This window comes from Crocodylus porosus, unplaced genomic scaffold (genome assembly GCF_001723895.1).
Source record: "Crocodylus porosus isolate Cpor-Errol unplaced genomic scaffold, CroPor_comp1, whole genome shotgun sequence".
In the NCBI taxonomy this organism is placed as follows: domain Eukaryota; kingdom Metazoa; phylum Chordata; order Crocodylia; family Crocodylidae; genus Crocodylus; species Crocodylus porosus.
In genome coordinates this window covers 1230905-1248543 of record NW_017728935.1, presented here as the reverse complement: position 1 = coordinate 1248543, position 17639 = coordinate 1230905, and the positions used below count along the sequence as shown (strand labels likewise).

At 44.7% G+C, this 17639-nt stretch overlaps 1 protein-coding gene across 1 annotated transcript in view; it reads right to left on the bottom strand.

Moving 5' to 3' along the window:
• Positions 1-635: 635 nt before the first annotated feature.
• Positions 636-17639, bottom strand: part of DSTYK (dual serine/threonine and tyrosine protein kinase) — a 40989-nt gene continuing 23985 nt past the window's right edge. The window contains exons 3-13 of the mRNA XM_019546482.1: positions 13999-14662; positions 11313-11545; positions 10763-10846; positions 9524-9700; positions 9114-9243; positions 7979-8135; positions 7098-7230; positions 5365-5478; positions 4716-4830; positions 3264-3398; positions 636-2871 (exon numbers count right to left, since the gene is read on the bottom strand). Of these exons, the coding sequence (XP_019402027.1) occupies positions 2684-2871; positions 3264-3398; positions 4716-4830; positions 5365-5478; positions 7098-7230; positions 7979-8135; positions 9114-9243; positions 9524-9700; positions 10763-10846; positions 11313-11545; positions 13999-14662 (2130 nt within the window). The 3' untranslated portion in view covers positions 636-2683. The remainder of the gene's footprint in view (positions 2872-3263; positions 3399-4715; positions 4831-5364; positions 5479-7097; positions 7231-7978; positions 8136-9113; positions 9244-9523; positions 9701-10762; positions 10847-11312; positions 11546-13998; positions 14663-17639) is intronic.

Here is a 17639-nt window from a genome sequence, read left to right as displayed (position 1 = left end):
AAAAAAAGATGGAATGACACTGACACTCACCACCGATTCGGGCCCACGGAACAGGTACTCTGGTGACTCACTTGTAAGTTACAGTTCCCAAGTACATTTTACAATCTAGTGTCCAAGATACAGTACGTTTAACATCTGTTCATTCTGATGCTATAAAAGGTGGCTTCATAGGGTAGACATAAGAGCACCTACCCCTGTTAATTGTCAAATTACACAAAATTAACAGCTACTCTGTATTTCAGCCTGCTGGAATTGAACTCAAACAATACAAGTGGCTTTGGTTACACAATTACCTAGCAGAGCTTTTAATGAGATTATCCATGCAACTTGCTTTTACTTTGCTGTAATGAAAAAGGTACCATTATTTGGATTAAACACACAGGGACATCTGCTATGAAACAAACAAACAAACGTCAGTCAGGATGAGGACAAGTCTATGCAACCAGCAAGGAAGTGGCTGTACTAAAACGTGGGAGGGGAAGTGTTGGCTTACGTGTTGTGAATATAGGAAAATTATCTTAGGGAATTGAGACTCCGAAAGAGATGGGAGTCTGCGTTCAGAAGGCACAAGGTAAGATTCATCAAGTGGCCACATGGGGGAAGCTATACAAGACATTTACATTTTATTTATATACTTTTAAGCACAAACTATTTCTATAGTTGCAAGAGACTGACCTGGAAACTCTCCCAGTTTGAAAGTAAGGTTATTAGTCACCTGAGCACACAGTAAACAGATACCCAACTAATACTGCTAAAATCATCGGTGGCATAAATATGCACCAAAGCAACAGAAGTTTCTAGCAATATTCCTATTTTGAGGGGGGAAAAAAAAGAGATCGGTTCTCTTTATGTACGTGGTTTGCCGTTGCCACTCATTTCAGTTCAAGTTACTGTAGAAGCTGCAATCTGTATGGAGCCATCCAGCTTTTATGCAACCACAGACCAGAGAATGCCCACTATGTGTAGTTAAGTCAAAAGCAGTCTTCTTTTTTTTAAAAAAGTATTATTTCAGTTTTATTGCACACAGAAAAAAGGGTTAAACTAGGCTGTTGAGTACCACTGCAGGATTATCTATCCCTTTACTTTGTTCAAGCTGTTTAAACAGGCAACAGGTTTTGCTTTGTACCGCCCAGTAAAATTCCAGCAGCAAGGTATAATTATTTCACATGCCTGCATGATTTTACACAAGGCATGCTAGCTTTCCTATTAAAAATGAAGCTACTGCATTCCCATCCCTTGCAATGGGAGGGTGCAGCTGTGTCCAGGGACAAACTACCAACTAATCAGTTTCCTCACGTATTATATATGCCAAGGTGCAGTCTCCATTTTAGCCCCCTCCCTCATAGCTACTTCCAACTTAAAGACCAAAAACTTGCCCAAGAAATGCAAATGAATCCTTGTGGCAAAGGTGTGTGCATGTGTGCTTTCAGAAGGAAACCTTCATTTCAGGGGGGGAGGCCTGTTCTGTGCCCTGCTCTCCCTGAATGAGGCCCCTAAAACAGCTGAATTGCAGCCAAATTGCAAATCCCAAAGTGGAGAGACAGAGGAACCGACAACCAGCCAGGCGCAGTCACTGAACGACAACAGACCCATTTTCCCTTGGATACTCTTTCACCAAGCTAATGGACTTAAAAAGTTGAAGAAACCTTTTTTAAAAAGTCTCTCAATAGTATAGCAGAATTTAAAACTCTTGTTGCCTTTACACTTAGTTCAAAGCAAAGCAAAGAGAAGCATTTTAATTAAAAGCCACAAACTGGTATTTTCCCCAGTGGGTTTGGATAGCAGTCATTAGTTACTAATGACCTTTTTGTGTTTCTAGAATATCATGTGCAATTTCTCTAAATGATCTCAGCTGTCTTGCCAAAAGACTGTAGAAGAAAACCCAGGCCCTTTCAGACACTTCAAGAACCACTATTAAAAAGCAAAAAAGTTACCATAAGCAAGAATTCAGTTTACAAAAAGGAGTTTTGGGGCAACAGCAAAACAAAACGGAGGGGAGTGGAACTTGTCAAATAGCTTATGACTCGGGGTATTTTCGCTGCTGTGCGACAGTGGAAACTCCCCCATTAGGTAGATACGGATTCTTGGATCCTGTCAAATGTAAACATGCCAAGTGTTACAAGCTAATACAGAGACGCTCCTCCTCATCTATTGTAATCCCTCTCCCCCAACAAGGTAGTTTATCCCCCCCCATACATCTCAACTACATAGATGAGGGAAGCTGGTAGAGAGACTAAAGGCCAACCACAGCTAGCAGCATACAGGGGAGGAAAGAGATGGACATAGTTTAAATCTGCTGCCACCAAGTAAGAACTGCAGTTCCTTGCAATTCAGCTGCTACCCGAAGCCCGAGATGCTTCTCTTTTCAGTCTTGAGGGGATTAGCAGAGATCCCTTTCAGTCCAAGAGGCTTACGTTCTCCATCTTTTATTTATTTACTCATCTTTGAAATAAAAAAGTGGGGGTGAGAGCAGGGTAACTTGCATTAATAGTGCGTACTAGAGTGGAATTTGTCTGGCTACCACCCCAAATGGCAGGTCCAGAAGTCTCTCACCTTTGAGAGCAGTCTTTTGGTTGACATCTCCCACCCATCTCCTGTCACCCAGAAAGAGCTACTTCTTAAGAAGCCACCTGCAAGTAAGGGTCAGAGTCCTCCCATAATAAAAACAGCTCTCAGGATTCCTTCAAGTAGAATCATCCAGCCCTTTGTTAGACTGCTCCAAGCTGGATTTGCAGAGTCTGTCCATGATCCCCTGCAGCATAGGCTGGACAATGCCCAGGAGGGGACGCTGGGAAGGGTCTCCATCCCAGCAAGCTTCCATCAGCTGCCAGCATTCCTCATCAAATACAGGGAGGCGCTCTGGGCGTACTCCTGGATAAGGAGAGGAAACAGGGGCTGGTTACTACAAAGAAATGACGAAACAACGGGACAAGCAGTCCCTTCATTTTAGCCACTCTGGGACAAGCGACGTGACCAGAACCCATCTTCTCCCAAGACCGTCCTCAGCAAGGAAGATGCTGTTTCAAGTGCTGCTTTAAGGCACATTTGGACAGAAAAAACAGCAGAATCAGGAACCATTTGAAGCCGTCTGAAAGCAACTGCAAAAAACCTCTCTTATGAGCTGGTCTCAACGACTTCAGAGAGAAGTGGCAATGCAGATTTTTATTTTTATTTTTTTAAACCTTAACGGAAAAAGGGGAGGGGGAAGAGAATAAAGAGAACTGTGTACAAAACCTTTGTACAGCATTGTAAGCCATCCATACCTCTTTTAACATTGTTCCAAAGATGATCTTTGCTCGCACACCTTTCAAAGGCCTCGGGTAATTTCACATGTCCCGAACAGAGGTACCAAAACAGGATACCAAATGCATAAACATCCACCGAGTTATCGTATTTCCCTGTGGGAATAGAGCAAACAGCTTATTTCACCAGCAGATTAAAGCAGACATCCAAGAGAACTTATGCCATGGTTCCCCACATCAGTAGAAGTTAAAATTGCCCCAGGGCTAGCAATGCACTGAATCACTGGCATGACAAAAAGCAAGAAGGCTTCCAGTGCTCCAAAGACAATACCCACCTATGCAAATTTACATAGAATCGTCTCACTAATGCTAGTGGGGCAGACCACACACCGTGCATAAAAAGACAAGCAAAGGTCTCTCGGAGCAGGATCAAGGTCTAACATAGCGTGATCCTGACTGCACTCCCTGGGCACTACTGTAAAAAAAGGCTTGGACAGGGAAACAGCCTGTTATGACCAAAAAGCAGAAAGATTCCCCTGAGAATCGGAAGCGGCCTTGAAACCAGACCCAATTTTGGATCTCCTGAAGATAAATAGGACCCTTTGTTAGTTTAAGACACTTTTTAAAGATTGGTTTTGGAAGACTGGACCATTTGCTCTTCAAAAAACATGGGTTAAAAAAGTTAAGCTCTTCCAAGGCTGCAGTAATTATTCCCGAGAGGGCACCATCTGGGTCAGGCATGGTAGAGCACCACCATGAAGCAGGACACACCTGGATGAGGCAATAGCCACCTGCAGCAACCTGACAGCATACCAATAAGAGGAGCTCCAAGTATGCACTCAGAACTGCTCTCATGCAGATACAAGGCCTAGCATAGCTCCGGGGAGCAGAGCCAACCAAGGGTTGGAGTAAGCTTCACAACAGCACCCCTGGCCACAGCAGGGAGGCAGCACTAACTTGCCCTTTGACTAAAAGCAAGTGGAGAAGCAAGACCAAACACCCAGGAAGGTCAAGTCAAATGCACATTGGAAGCAAAAACTGAAGTCACAGTGGCAACTACTTTTCTTCAAGTAGAGAGGGAGGAGGTTTACTTTGGTGGTACTTAAGGTCGAACTGAAACATTGGCTAGTTGTACTTAAGATTGCACTGTTTTAAGTTGGTGGTGCGCAATCCGTCAGTTTGGGAACCACTGTTAGAGGACAGTTTCAGGTTGGATGCAAGGAAGAACTTCTTTACAGTAAGGCTCACCAGAACTTCCCAAGGGTGGCACAGTCCCCAACCCTGGAAGTCTTCAAAAGGAGATGGGACAGACACCTTGCCGGGATCATTCGACTTCCGCAGTATCCCCGCCCAGAGCAAGGCAGTGGGACTCTCTTTTGAGGGCCCTTCCAGCCCTTAATTTCTATGATTCGGAGCAATGGATCTTAGGGACCAGGTCCAGAACCAAAGCCAGGCAAGAGTTGACAGACTTACCGGTGAAGAGCTCAGGGGCCATATGGATGGGTGTCCCCACAATACTGCCCGACATCATGGCTTCAGGCTTGCAGAATCCTAGGTCTGTGATTTTGGCTCGGTTCTTTTTGTCAAGCTGCGGAGTCATTCACACATCAGGTGATTTTTAAACCATACTTTAAGCCTATTACTGGCTTTTAATATTTAAAGCCTTTCAAAATTAAGTTTGTTTGAAGTGTTAGTTCTCTAGGTAAGTGAGTCAATCATCAACTGCTTTAAGATACTTAGCTGGTTACTGAGACCCTCTCTTCTCATAAGATTATCATCATCTATTCTATAGCTGGCTGGGGTCAGAACATGACCGGGAGGTCAGAGTCCTCACCCGGATCCCAGCTCTGACAGTTTCCATACCTGCAGGCAAGCCCCTTTGCCTTTTCCCTGTAAGCAGATGCTCGTTTGGCAGGGACACGCAGAAGGGTACTGCTACATTGTGCTTCCAAAGCCTTATAGTGTACTACTTACACTGCCCATTCCATGAAAGCCTCCAAGTGAATGAAGCGATTCTACTGTTTGCTTCCAAAAGTGACATGCTTTTTAGTTCCCTTTCAAGGGGAAAGAGGCAGCTTTAAGAACCAACCAGAAGAGAGAGATACCAGGAAGCGCCCCTTACCAATACATTTTTCAGTTTGATGTCCCGATGAACGAGCCCCTGCCTATGAAGAAACCGGATCCCTTCGACTACATCCAGGGCAATCTGCAGTCGTGGCTCTAACTCTAAGCCAGCCTGAGAAAAGCAGACAAGATGACTGTTGGTCCCACAGACAGATATCAGTTCTTGTGTCTATAGGATTTCCTGGCCCTTCCCTTTCAGCACTGCCTAGCTACTCCCATGTGCGCAGAGATCCTGCTGGGGAAGGCAACAGAATGGGTCTGGCAGGCCCTGCTCTTGCTGCTAGTCTCCTCACACACCAGTTTCAGCAGGTTCAGAACACGAACTCTGCTTATACTAGTCCGCCGATTTCTTTTGGTCGGTAATGAAACATGCTGCTATAGTCCCACTATTTACTCTTGTGGAAGTTACCGCTAAATTGGCATGACAGTCTGGTGAAGGCAGCAACATGAAAGGGATGGATGGGCCAACAGCAAAGAGACCACATGACTTCTGCAAAGGAGGTGATCCACAGCATTACAGGCAGTCAGCTGTTAAAGATCAAGGGACACAGCTTCCATTATGCCACCTTTGCCAACACATACAAGCTCAATCAGTTTAGTGTAGCAGCCTTAGCCACATTAAAACATTCCACAACTATTACAGCAACAGAACTGTATCCTCCCCTCCAAGATGCCCCCTTCAGAAAGGTCACGGGTTAAGATCACTTGCCCAAGATCCTTTCATTTCTATAGTAGTCTTTTGAGGTCTTTATTCACATGTATTAAGCATGCAAGCTGAATTCTCCAACCCGTGTCTGTTTCCTTGATGCAACACAACTGTCCCACCTTCTACGGTTTAGACAGTTGCAGCGTGTTCCTCAAGCCAAGCAGCTGCTCTGTGCTTCCTTTTCCAAGCCGTCTCTTACCACCATTCTGTTGCAAGCCACTCTGGATGCAGCTTCAGTGCTGGGCAAAGACGTCAGTCTCTGGATGGCCAATTCCAAGCGCAAGGCGCGAGTACAGCTTAGGCCATGGATAGGAATTACAGTTGTGTACAGAGCAGGGGGCATTCTGCCATGGCTAGAGCCATCCTAGGGCTCCAGGCTGGTTCCCAGTGGGAGAACGCACCTCCCCCTCCCTTCCCGCCCCCACCACAAATCAGCTGAGCAGCTCCAGGCACATCTGCCTTCTCCACTGTGCACTCCTCTGGGTCACCCCAGTCACAGCTGATTAACAGGATGGGAAGGGGAAGTGCCATTCTCCCTCAGCAGAAACCAATGGTTTCACCCACATAAGAACGCCCTCTGAATTCATGCTCATCCAGGCACCTGATAGCCCAAATTCACAAGTCAAGAGCAAGCTGCCTGGTACAATGCATTTCCTGGCTCCCTGAAAAAAAACTAAGCTAGCTAAGCACTCGCACCTTAAGAAAAACTGCCATCAGCTAACGATAAACTTTTCCTGCCCTGGGCGCTTAGTGTGCAATTTCCGCAACATATGCGCATGGCACGGTTACAGGTACTGCTGAGTAAGCACACACTGAAGAAAGCCAAACAGTAATATGCCTCAAATAAAGAAGGGGATATTTAGGAGGACCCCCGAGGGTGGCCCATCCAACCCAAGACAGATCTGACAACTACTATAAATCCCTTTTCAGCCAGCATGCCAACTGCAGATTTCCAACTGAGACATTAGAAAAGGGTAAATTAACACCAATACTAAAACAACCCAAGCTGCTTTGGTGCCTCTCACCTTTAGTCCTGTATAGAGGTCTCTGTGCAACCGCTCCATTATCAGGAGGACAGCAATGCTGGAGCCTCCCCCATAGCCATAATCTATCACAGATCCGTGGAGGTCTACCAGCCGCTCATGCTTTGGTAGAGACCTGGAGAAAAGGTTCAGCGTGACTGACAGGAGAAAGCTTGCAGACCAGTAGTCCTGTCTAGTTTATTAAATCCATCCTAGTTTCCTTGCATGGAAAAAAAGTCTCCCAATATCTGCCCTTGGAAAGCCGTAGTATTAGAAGTACAGGCAATCACCGCCAAAACTGTGCCATCTAATGGCAACTAACTCCAGCTATTCTCAATTTTAAAAAGTGATACAAGACTGGTTATAAAACATAGGCTCGGCTGTCTACGCTGAAGGAATGGAGTAGCCAGTGCTTCAAGGCAAGTTAAAAAGTTCCCCACCAAGTAGTTCTATTAGTATTATTCTGAGTTCACTGAAGAGGACAGCTTCTGGGGAGAAAGAACGTGTAGCACTAAAATTACAGAGGAACCCACATATTCAATGCTGAAGCCACGGTAGCCAGAACGGTGTGCTACCATGACATGTGCAGTCTGATTTTTTTTTTTTTTTTTTTTTATTCTGGTAAGTGGACAGGCCAGGAGCACTGCAAGTACAGGAGTGAGCCCCCAGGAAGACGGGAGCAGGAACACAGTGGAAGCACCTGGCATCAGCCATTTTCTATACTTGAAGAGTACAGACAGTATGCCTAGCCTTTGGGAACACCAGCATTTGGTGGGCATCCTCAACACTAGTCAGTGAATGTGGGAAGGACCTATGCTAGTTACAGTCCCTCTGGCTTCAGCAAGAAGCATCACAAACCAGCATTAAAACGTACCGCTACGTACCTCATATAGTGAAACTCAAGTGCAAGATCATTCCAGTGCTTCTCATCTGGAGGGACAACCGATTTCAGTGCACAGGGGAAATGCCCCCCCCAGGTATCACACAAATACACCACTCCATACTGCCCTCGGCCCAGCTCACGGCCTAGCTTTGGCTTGCCTGCAGATGGACACAAAACCACTAGTTTGTCCAGCTGTAAAGGATATCCATCTTCTCCCCTTACAAAAGTAAGGCTCTGTTAAGGCACATCAAGATGAAACAAAACCCGTTAAATAGTTCGGAATCGGCCAAGTAGGCTCATCCTGGGGGAAGAACAACCCCAAGACCATTAATTGATCTGAAAACTGGACTGGAAGCGGCAAAAGAGTACGTTCTTACACTAACAGATATAGCAGCGGCACACTTTGCACCAAGTGCTGAAGATGCCAAAAGGGGTCAGAGGGTCATTACTTACTCAGCCTTTTGCCTTATTTAAGATTGCTGAGGAGGGAATGAATTGGTGCCAATGGGATTAGTCTGAGATGGAAACATCAGCAGGATGTGTTGCTTCAGCTACTCGCATAGGCTTCAGCCTTCAGATGAGCATTTTGGTTAGTCAGAATGAGATCAGACTAAGCTCATTAGTTTGAAGGGTAAAGTATTCCACATCCCATTACCAAAATTAGAAAAACTCTTCCTCCACCTCTCATAGTATTTTATACTAAATACTAGTTTTAGCACGTTCTCGTCACACCCAAACGGTTTTCTTGTAAGGATTTTGAAGTGTGCACCATCCTGAAATAACTCAGTTTAAAATAAATACCCCCAGGAAAGAGCAAGTCTATAGAAAGCAATACTTCCATGGAATTCTCCCAGGGTCACGGGTTTAAGCCAATACAAGTTAACTATCCCAACCAACCCAGCGTTTGGGTTCTCAATATCCATCTAGTGCAAGATGCTTTATCTTCCTTTTCATATGCCGTTAGGAACAACCACACAATTCTTCAAGCTAAGTCAGGGTGCATCAGGTGGAAGTAGATACTGGAACTAGGTCTCATCTGCCAACACAGTTTACTGAACAAAGTAAAAGCCCTGGATCCATTCCTCAAAGGCAGGGAAGGATCTCTCTAGAAAAACAGATCAAGTCTTAGAGCTTACCATGTAACAACACATCCTGCAGGGACCTGCTCTCGAGCGAGAGGCGTGCTAGTCTTGGGGCATGGTCTTTCCGCACCTTCAACCAAAGGTCTTCTGTTTTCTCCAATCTGCCCGAGTGGCCAGCCTCTAGCTACAAAGACAGAAGGCCAAAAGGTCACACTTGGGACTTTTTAACGAAATGACATTCCTTAGTCCAATTAACCTTTGCGGGGAAATGCAACACGCAGGACTTGTTTTCATCAGGGCACCAGCCTCATTTTTGGAGTGCCTGCAGGCCAAATCTTAAGGAAGCAGCAGGCTACATTGTGGGACTCTGCAGACTGCCTTCCAGCTTCCTCAGCTCTAACCGCTGCACAGAGCATCGGCACAAAGAAAACTGGTTTCCTCTCTTCACAGCCCCACAAACCCACCTGGCGCAAAGAGGCTGCAAAAGCTTCATGAGAGCTGTTTAGCCGGGTTCGAAATTGGCTGCAGATACTCTTGGCCAGCTTGGAAGCACTGAGACTCTCAATAGCATCTTGAGCTATTTTCCTCTTCCACTCTGTGGTGATGGCAGGTGGGCTCACCCATGTGATCCGCTGAATAATCTATAAAAAACAGAGAAGAGGAGTAAGTGAAATGCTACCCTTACAGATGGGACCGATCTAATCCTACCCTCAAGGCACCACCTACTCGCCATTCAGAAGAATGATCTTGTGTGCTACACGCAGCGAATACTTGTGGCAGCAGTTAACAAGCTTCTCAGGTTGCCAAAAGAGACCACCTCAAGTTGGGAGTCGGGCAGGAGCTAGGGCCTGGTTGCTGCCTCTCCCCACAGTGGCCTAGGGAAAGCACCTCCCACTAAAGCACCACCTCCCCTGGCTAGATCTAGCCCAGGGTTGTAGGTTGCCAACACAACTTAAAAAGATTTACTCTCATGAACACTTGTGACAAGCAACTGTGTAAAGCATGCAGAGTTCTTTTGGACCACAGCAGACAGTCTTTTAGATTCTGCTAAATTTGTTGTTTTTACCCAACAGTCAAATAAAACCTTTCCTAATATTATAACATTTAATAATAATTTAAACAGCCATATATAAATATGCAATATGATAATGGTTTTATTTGACTGTTGGGTTAAAAGCATATATTTTGCAGAATATAAAACTATCAGACACGTCTATGATACATTCTGCGAAGTTCAATAAGCAATTGCTTGCAGTACTTGCAATCCAAACATTACATTATTTGTGCACCAAAGACTAGTCTGTTTTACGAGCCAAGCTGAGGAAGATGCTGAAAGTTCTTCGCTGAATTTTCATCTAGAAGAGCTTTCCTAACATAGAAAACGCAAAGTTTGATTACTACAACTGCACAATAATCAGGGTGTTTTATATAAAACAAGCAGAGTACTGCGAGTAGCTTGTAGCCCAACATTCGCCCTACAGCAAAGTGTTAAATGGAGATCTGAACAAAGAGGTAGGCATGTTTTAAAAGCCATGAGCATGTCTGAGACTAAATTCCATTTCCACAGCAATACTAAAAAGACACTGCTATATCATATTGAACTGCGGCTAGACGCAGGCATTTAGGGGTAAAGATTACTAGAGGGTAGCAGTACGCATTACTTCACTGCAATGCTCCTAGGATGCTTTCATAAATACCCATACCTGTTTGATCTGTTCCCACAGCATCCTGGTAACTGTTGAGCCAGAGTGAAAAGTGACTTCAACATGATAGGCTGCATTTAGTATCTGCAAAGGAGAAAACAAAGCAGAGAATTCTGGCTTGCCAGATTGATGCATGGAAGTCCACCAAGATTTCACCGTTGCCAAAGACAAAAATCCAGTACTTGCTACATCAAGGGATACATTAGGTCTCCTTGCCAGAACAGTGCACATTTGGATTTACTTCAATTCCTGAATACAGGAAAAACTGTTCTCATTGTACATGTTAGGAAACAGAGGCAGAAGTCAAGTGGAACTCCCCCACAAGCCAGTTTACCAGGACAGAAATAAAATCATATTCCAGCCCCTTCTCTAGCTACCACATCCACCCGCTTTAAGATTACCACTTTCCTTCTAAATATTTCACCACGCTATAACTTGGCCTACTTTAATGGACCAGCATTTATCCCGATTCAAGAAGCAAAGTCAGCAGTCAAAGTGTACGTAAGCTTAAGAAAGGACACCCTGAATATCGTGGTTGCCGAGAGAATACCTGTTTGAGATAATTGCTTGTGATGTGAACCGAAACATCCTGAGACTTCTCCAGGCTCCTCAGACATCTCTCCAGAGTCCCTACAAAGCTTTCACGCAAGTAGTCTACAGAGCTTATCAGTTTGTTGGCAACCGCTTGGTTTAGCCGGGAAATGATCAATTCCTGGATTTGTTTCATACAGCATTTAATGTCCTTGGAACTAACAGGCTCCCCATTCTCAGGAATTATAATGTCTGGAAGAAGAGGAAGAAGAAAAAAAAAAAAGATTAGACAGAAGGGAGAAAACCAAAACCATACTTCCAGCATTAGCTGTCAGTCTGTGGCCCTGGTGTTTTGCAAAAATCACAGAATTAGTCCAGACAGATCAGCTTGAGGAAGAGAAACGGAGAACCATCAGAGCAGAACTCGTTACCCATTTTTAGTAAAATCTAGGAGCTGGAGAAGACAGATGAAGAGGCTTTATTTTTTACTTTTCAGCCAACAATATATTTCTAAGCCATTAAGAAAACCAGTTATGGACAGGAAAATTCTATGTAGTGAACACTTTTCTGTGCAAATTTGGTTTTTCACTGTTGTTTTTAATGGTGGGTACATTCTGGCCGTTACATCCACCTTGTAACTTCATGAACCCCAGCCTCAATTTATGGTCCCATCACCACAGGTTCATGTTCTGGTAGTTTAGTAACAAGTTAGTACTTGACTTCACTTGAGCAAGTCGAAATTTCAGTATAATAGGTAGTACACACTTAAAATCTCCAGTCCAAGTTTGCCTGCACTTTCTGGAGCACATGGATGTTCCTATTTAGGAATAAGGCTAGCCAGCCTTCTGCTGTGAAAGCGCAAGTCTGAGCGACTTCCCAGCCTGAGCCTCCGTCCAGAAATCTGCCTTCAGCTCATCTGCCAAAAGCCGTACTTCAGTTTCTCTACAATGCCCGCTTCAGTACCTCTGAAGCGTTTGCTGCTGCTTCTTTGTACAAAACAGGGGTAAGTTTATCTTTGCATGCACAATGGGTAGGTCTCAGCAACAACGTAGCACTTTGAGCTTGTGCTAGACCCCGTATTGAAATACAAAATTCAGGACAGTCTGATCTAAGACTAATCCAAAAGCCTAGGTCATCATTAACACCGCCTGTTGAGCCTCCATCTTTCCCACAGCAGATACTTAAACAGCTGCTCCACAGTCAACAAGCTACCGCACCTGGTTTTACACCCTTGAGAAGGCCTAGCTCCAAGACTGAAAAAGCATGCAGTCACTAAGGACTCGGCTACTCGGTACAGCTAACATTTGTGGTGCTATTAACATTTTGCAACCCAATTAAATGAATTCAAGCTAGCGCAGCAGTTGAAGACAAGATAGGCTCTTTGTTACCATGACTGTACTTGAAAATAAGTGAGACATTGCACCACACACTCCAGCCACAGGGCAATTCTAACAGCGATCAGACTACACAGACAAAATTTTAGGTGACGCTGTTTCAAAGTTAATTCATTAGTGCTTAGCAGAAGATATTCCCACACCCCAGAGGACTGGGTACATTTTTTTCCAGGTTTTAAAGAACTCCTTGGCAAGGCTGGCAGGAGAGCAGCCTGGGGTGCCCTAGGCGGAGCTCCGTCTCGGGTGAAACACCATGGGCCAGATCCAAAAGATCAGCTGACAAGCCACATCCAGCCTGCAAGCTGGTTCTTGCCTACCCCTTCCCCAAGAGCACTCTACATTTGCAACATGGAAGGCAGCAAAACTATTTTCTTTAAGCTTATAGCCTAGAACAAAATTTGAAAATAGCTCCAAGTTATGAAGCTATGAAACTCGGTGAGTTGACATTCTCAAGGTTTCTTTGTTCAGAAACCAATGCTACTTCAAGCCATAGCCTAGCCGTTAGAAGGAAAAAGCTGCTTCGCAAGAGGTACTATACGTCTGCTAGAGCTAGCACTGGATCAGCTAATGCTGTCCACTAAGCTCAAAGAATTTACTCATTCATTTTAAGACTACTGCACTGGATGAATTAAAATCAGACCTTCAGTTTACTAGCTTTTAACCTCTGATAGGAGTGTGTAACGGCCTGCACTTCACTAGAAGATGCAACTAAAAAATAAATAAATGTGGCTTTCTAAGTGACTGCATGGGTAGACTTCCTAGAGGTTTTGCTGGCCCCTCAAGAATTAGAAGCTAGAATCTATATACACATTTTAGAAGGTTTAATCTTCCAGGCCTTTTAAGATAAGTCTCCACATGGAAGACAAAGGATTTGAATTCTACAGTGGTCAAGCAGCAGGGTGCACCCTGCTTTTCAGTTATCTTGCTTAGTCCTCACTGCCACTCCCTGACCCCTTGAACTGGCTAGGCAAGTATTCTCCCCCAACCTACAATCTGCCCCTTCATAAAATGGCAAAATTAAGGCAAGGCAGCATGCAGTTTTCCTAGGGCTACACAGAACAAATCTGTTCAAGTGAATTAGAAACCCGGAGTTCCTGGCCTAGTCACATGCACAAAGCTCAGAGAGCTTCAAACCAACATCTGCTCAGAAAGTCAGCTACAGTAAAAGTTACTAAGTTGCTTGCTTCAGCTTGGACAACACAATGGAGAAGGCAGCTATCCTTTCGTTACAGCAGCACAGCAAGCAAATTCAGACAGTTTAAGCTTTGGAGTCTTCTACTCCCACGCATCCCTCTCCTTGCAAGAGAATACCTTTGAACTCCATATTAGCAGCATCTTCAAGGAGCTCTTCTTTCATGTTGTTTAGCGTTTCTATGATCATATCCTTCATCTCCTCCTGCTTGCGGTTGGCAATACCCATTAGAGATTCAAACAGCTCGTTCTCCTTCTTGCGCGTGTACTCCAACCTCTTTGGAGTGATCTGCAGGTCTCGTTGCATATCAAAAGCCTGATTGATGAAGATGTCCAGGCAACGGCTGTGCACCCGGTTCAGGAGGGTGGCTGCATCTACCAGATGTTTTTGCAGCACCTGCCTGGAGAAAATACTCAGGAGACGCAGCTTCTCAGATTGTTCTACCAGCATGCTCTGGGCTTTGGCATCAGAAGTGGGTGCTCCACAGCTGCAGTGGTTGATACTCAGGTATTCAAGGTCCATTAGCTGGCAGTAGAGGGAGGACTTCTCATTCTCAACCTTTTTGGGCGAGATGAGGTCAGCGCCCAACTCTGGCACTTTGAAAAAGAAAACAGGTAGAGAGAACTTTTCCTTGATTTCCTGCAGTTCATTCTCATCTGATGCTGAAAGTTCAGCCTCACTGATGGCAAAGGTGATAACAGGCAAAACATGGTTCACATACTCTCCCAAGGTGACCTCAGCAGACTGGAACCCCCGGCATGGGGCCACCACAATATCCACTTCCTGGAATGGAGAGAGAGAGAGAGAGGAGATGAGGTGCAGTCACCATAGACCAAAAGGAGAGGAAGCCACTGTCAAAATCCAGGTACAAGGAAGCAGGCAAGGACAGTGATTATGGCATGCCAGCACACCCTCCAAAACACATTACCAAGTTGTTAACATGAACCACACCTCAGTACCTTTCAAGCAACCCCTCAATTCAGCCTGATCAAGGCTAATTCCTGCAAGATACCCAAAATAAGGACAAAAAAAAAAAAAAAAAAAGACTAGTCTGCCTTTCTGCTGGACATTGAAAGCAACTCCACCTTAGGTCTTCCTACACCAGTTTAAAGACCCTGGTTGCATTTCATTTCAGAAGGCTCCTGTTGCCTTTCACAAATGTGAAATGCAGTCAAGCTCTCCAGACTCCGAGACTGGTAATGCAACCTAGCTTTAGATGTGCAATCCAAGTTGGCCATTTCTGTACCCTTCCTCTCATTACTTGGCCAACCTGGTGTCCACCTGATACGGATTAAGAGACTTCTTCAGATCAATTAAAACTACAGCGTTCCAATTGGTAGTTCATTATTTCAGGGGGGTTTCTTCGCACTTTGAAAGCATCTGGGATGCAAGTTAAGGGGAGTAGACTTAGTTCAGATGACTGCCTGAACCTCCCGATGCTTCCTACAGGCATACGTAAGCCCCATCCTGAAAGGGATCCCTGTCTGAAAAAAAAAAAAAAAAAAAAAAAAAGAAATCCAGCCTTTGTGCCCAATTCAATTCCTGGTTTCATTTTCAACTGACAACAAGTGGTAGTTAGCATCCAATGGCATCTGGATCAACACTGGAACCACCACCTCCTTCTGCACAAACTACTAAGAAACTGAGGGCAAGCTACCCAGAACTGCATTTGATCCAGTTAGCAAAGAAAAACCAGTTTATAGATGGCTTTCCCCACACCCCTTCCTCCAGACATCAACACTGCATTAAGTACATCCAAGATCTCAGTGTCCTCACCCTCACTTTAAAAAACAGGCTAGCAAAGCCCATTTCTCCAAGACCGTGTTTGCTTACTTTATTTGGCCAGCCCGATGCTGAGACAGGGTTTTAAAAAAATTTCAAGTTCCTGATCAGTGACTGAGTTAGTATTAGAATGACATCAACTTCTTTATTTGGATACCTTGGGGGAAAAGGAATGGAAAATCCTTGCTGACTTCACTCCCTCATTTGTTTGGGGACCTTGAACCTAATCTTAAGAGCCTTCCCTCTTTTTCACTGGCTTCCAGTGCTAGCAGAGATAACAGCTGCTAAACCACTGCCCCCACTCCCTGCCAAAAAAAGTATTCAGACACTTGTGAGAGGAGGGGAAAAAAAACACCCATGTATAAGCAGCCTAAAACTCCAGGCCAGAAACCTTAAAGTTGGATTTCTTCCGTGTCATTTAAGCTGGTATCTGACCCCAGCTGTAAGATGATCCTGGTTAGCTCTGACAAAAATCATGCAAATTCCTTCATTTGCTACATGAAGCCTCCTTTGAAACAAACCCCTTTTTCAACTAGAAGCTTGAATTCCAAGTGCTGCTTCCAGTTACTGCCCTGAATAAACTCATTCATTAGTACTACAATTTGTGGTTACTTCATTAAATGGGACAAAGTGAAGTTACAGCGCCACCGGATCCGACAGCAACACCGTCAACAAAGCTGCAGGCATGCCAGCTGCAAAACGTAATCCAGTACCACCTCCCTGCAGACAAACTCAGGAAATGGTGTCTTCTCTGTTCCACAATGTTTCATAGATGCTAGGGGCTGGAAGGGACCCTGGAGATCATCAGGTCCAGCTCCCGTGCACTTGGCTAGGAAAGACTGCTGGGGTCAGATGACACAAGCAAGATGGGTGCCAAGACACTGTTTGAGGATAAAGACCCTTCCCCTTCACAGATGGGACGTGCCAGAAGACAGCCCAGCTTGATAGGGCAGTCTAGCCCAGCCAGTCAATTCTTGTGTTTCTATGGAATAGATTACAACCCGAAAGTTCAGTGCTTGAATTAAGCAGCAAGGCAGTGGGTTGCTGTTGTGGCTCCAAGTTAGAAGGCACTTGTTAGCTGCAGCCTATATAGGTATTTGAGCTAACTCTGAAATTACACCATAATTAAAGATGCACATCATGTAGCAGCTGTTTACAGACTAGGAGACTCTAGGAAGACATTTCCTCTGCAGAGCAGTTTGGATAGGCCTGGACTACTAGATTGATAGTGGTCTAAAAGACTTATCACCATTACCAACTACTCTTAGTAACGCTACATGCAACGGACGTTGTCGATTAATACCAATAAGCATCTGAAACACTACAGAAGATCAATACAGTTGGGTTAATCGCTCATCTGTGTCTCACGCACCCCTTTCCCCCCCCACCATCAGTCTGGAAGATCATTTCTCTTAGTGCTACAGAAAATATTACTTGAAGCTGCAGGGTAAGTTGGGAGAGACGACAATATTTCAGTTTATAAACATGAATTACAACCGTGGGACTTTGCAGTGCATAACAGAGGTTTGTAAAAGACAACCCAGAAGGTACTCCAGGTCCTCTGACAGCAACTCCACCCTGGTACTCTGCTTATTTAAAAACACACTAGGCCTAAATACAAAGCGCTTCCCTGCAACACAGCTTCCATACTGGCCAGTTAATTGTAGTGCAGTGTCATCCTTTTCCAAAGGAAAATAGTACTGCAATTTAATTAACCTAGACCATTTCGTGTAGCTAGGCCAAAGTTTAATCTGACTGGGTAGCATTAACATCTAATGCTATGAGCAGATTATTTCACTTAACAGCTTTACAGGGGAACCAAGAGAAGGTCTCGCTATTTGTATTCAAAACGAGGGAGCGCTTTGTATTTTCTAGAGACTTCTGCTCCTTCCCAGGGACCACTTTGTACCGACACTAGCAGTTCACATCCGAGAAAGCAGTTTAGAAAACTCCTACCAACCCCATACGTCTCCCGCCG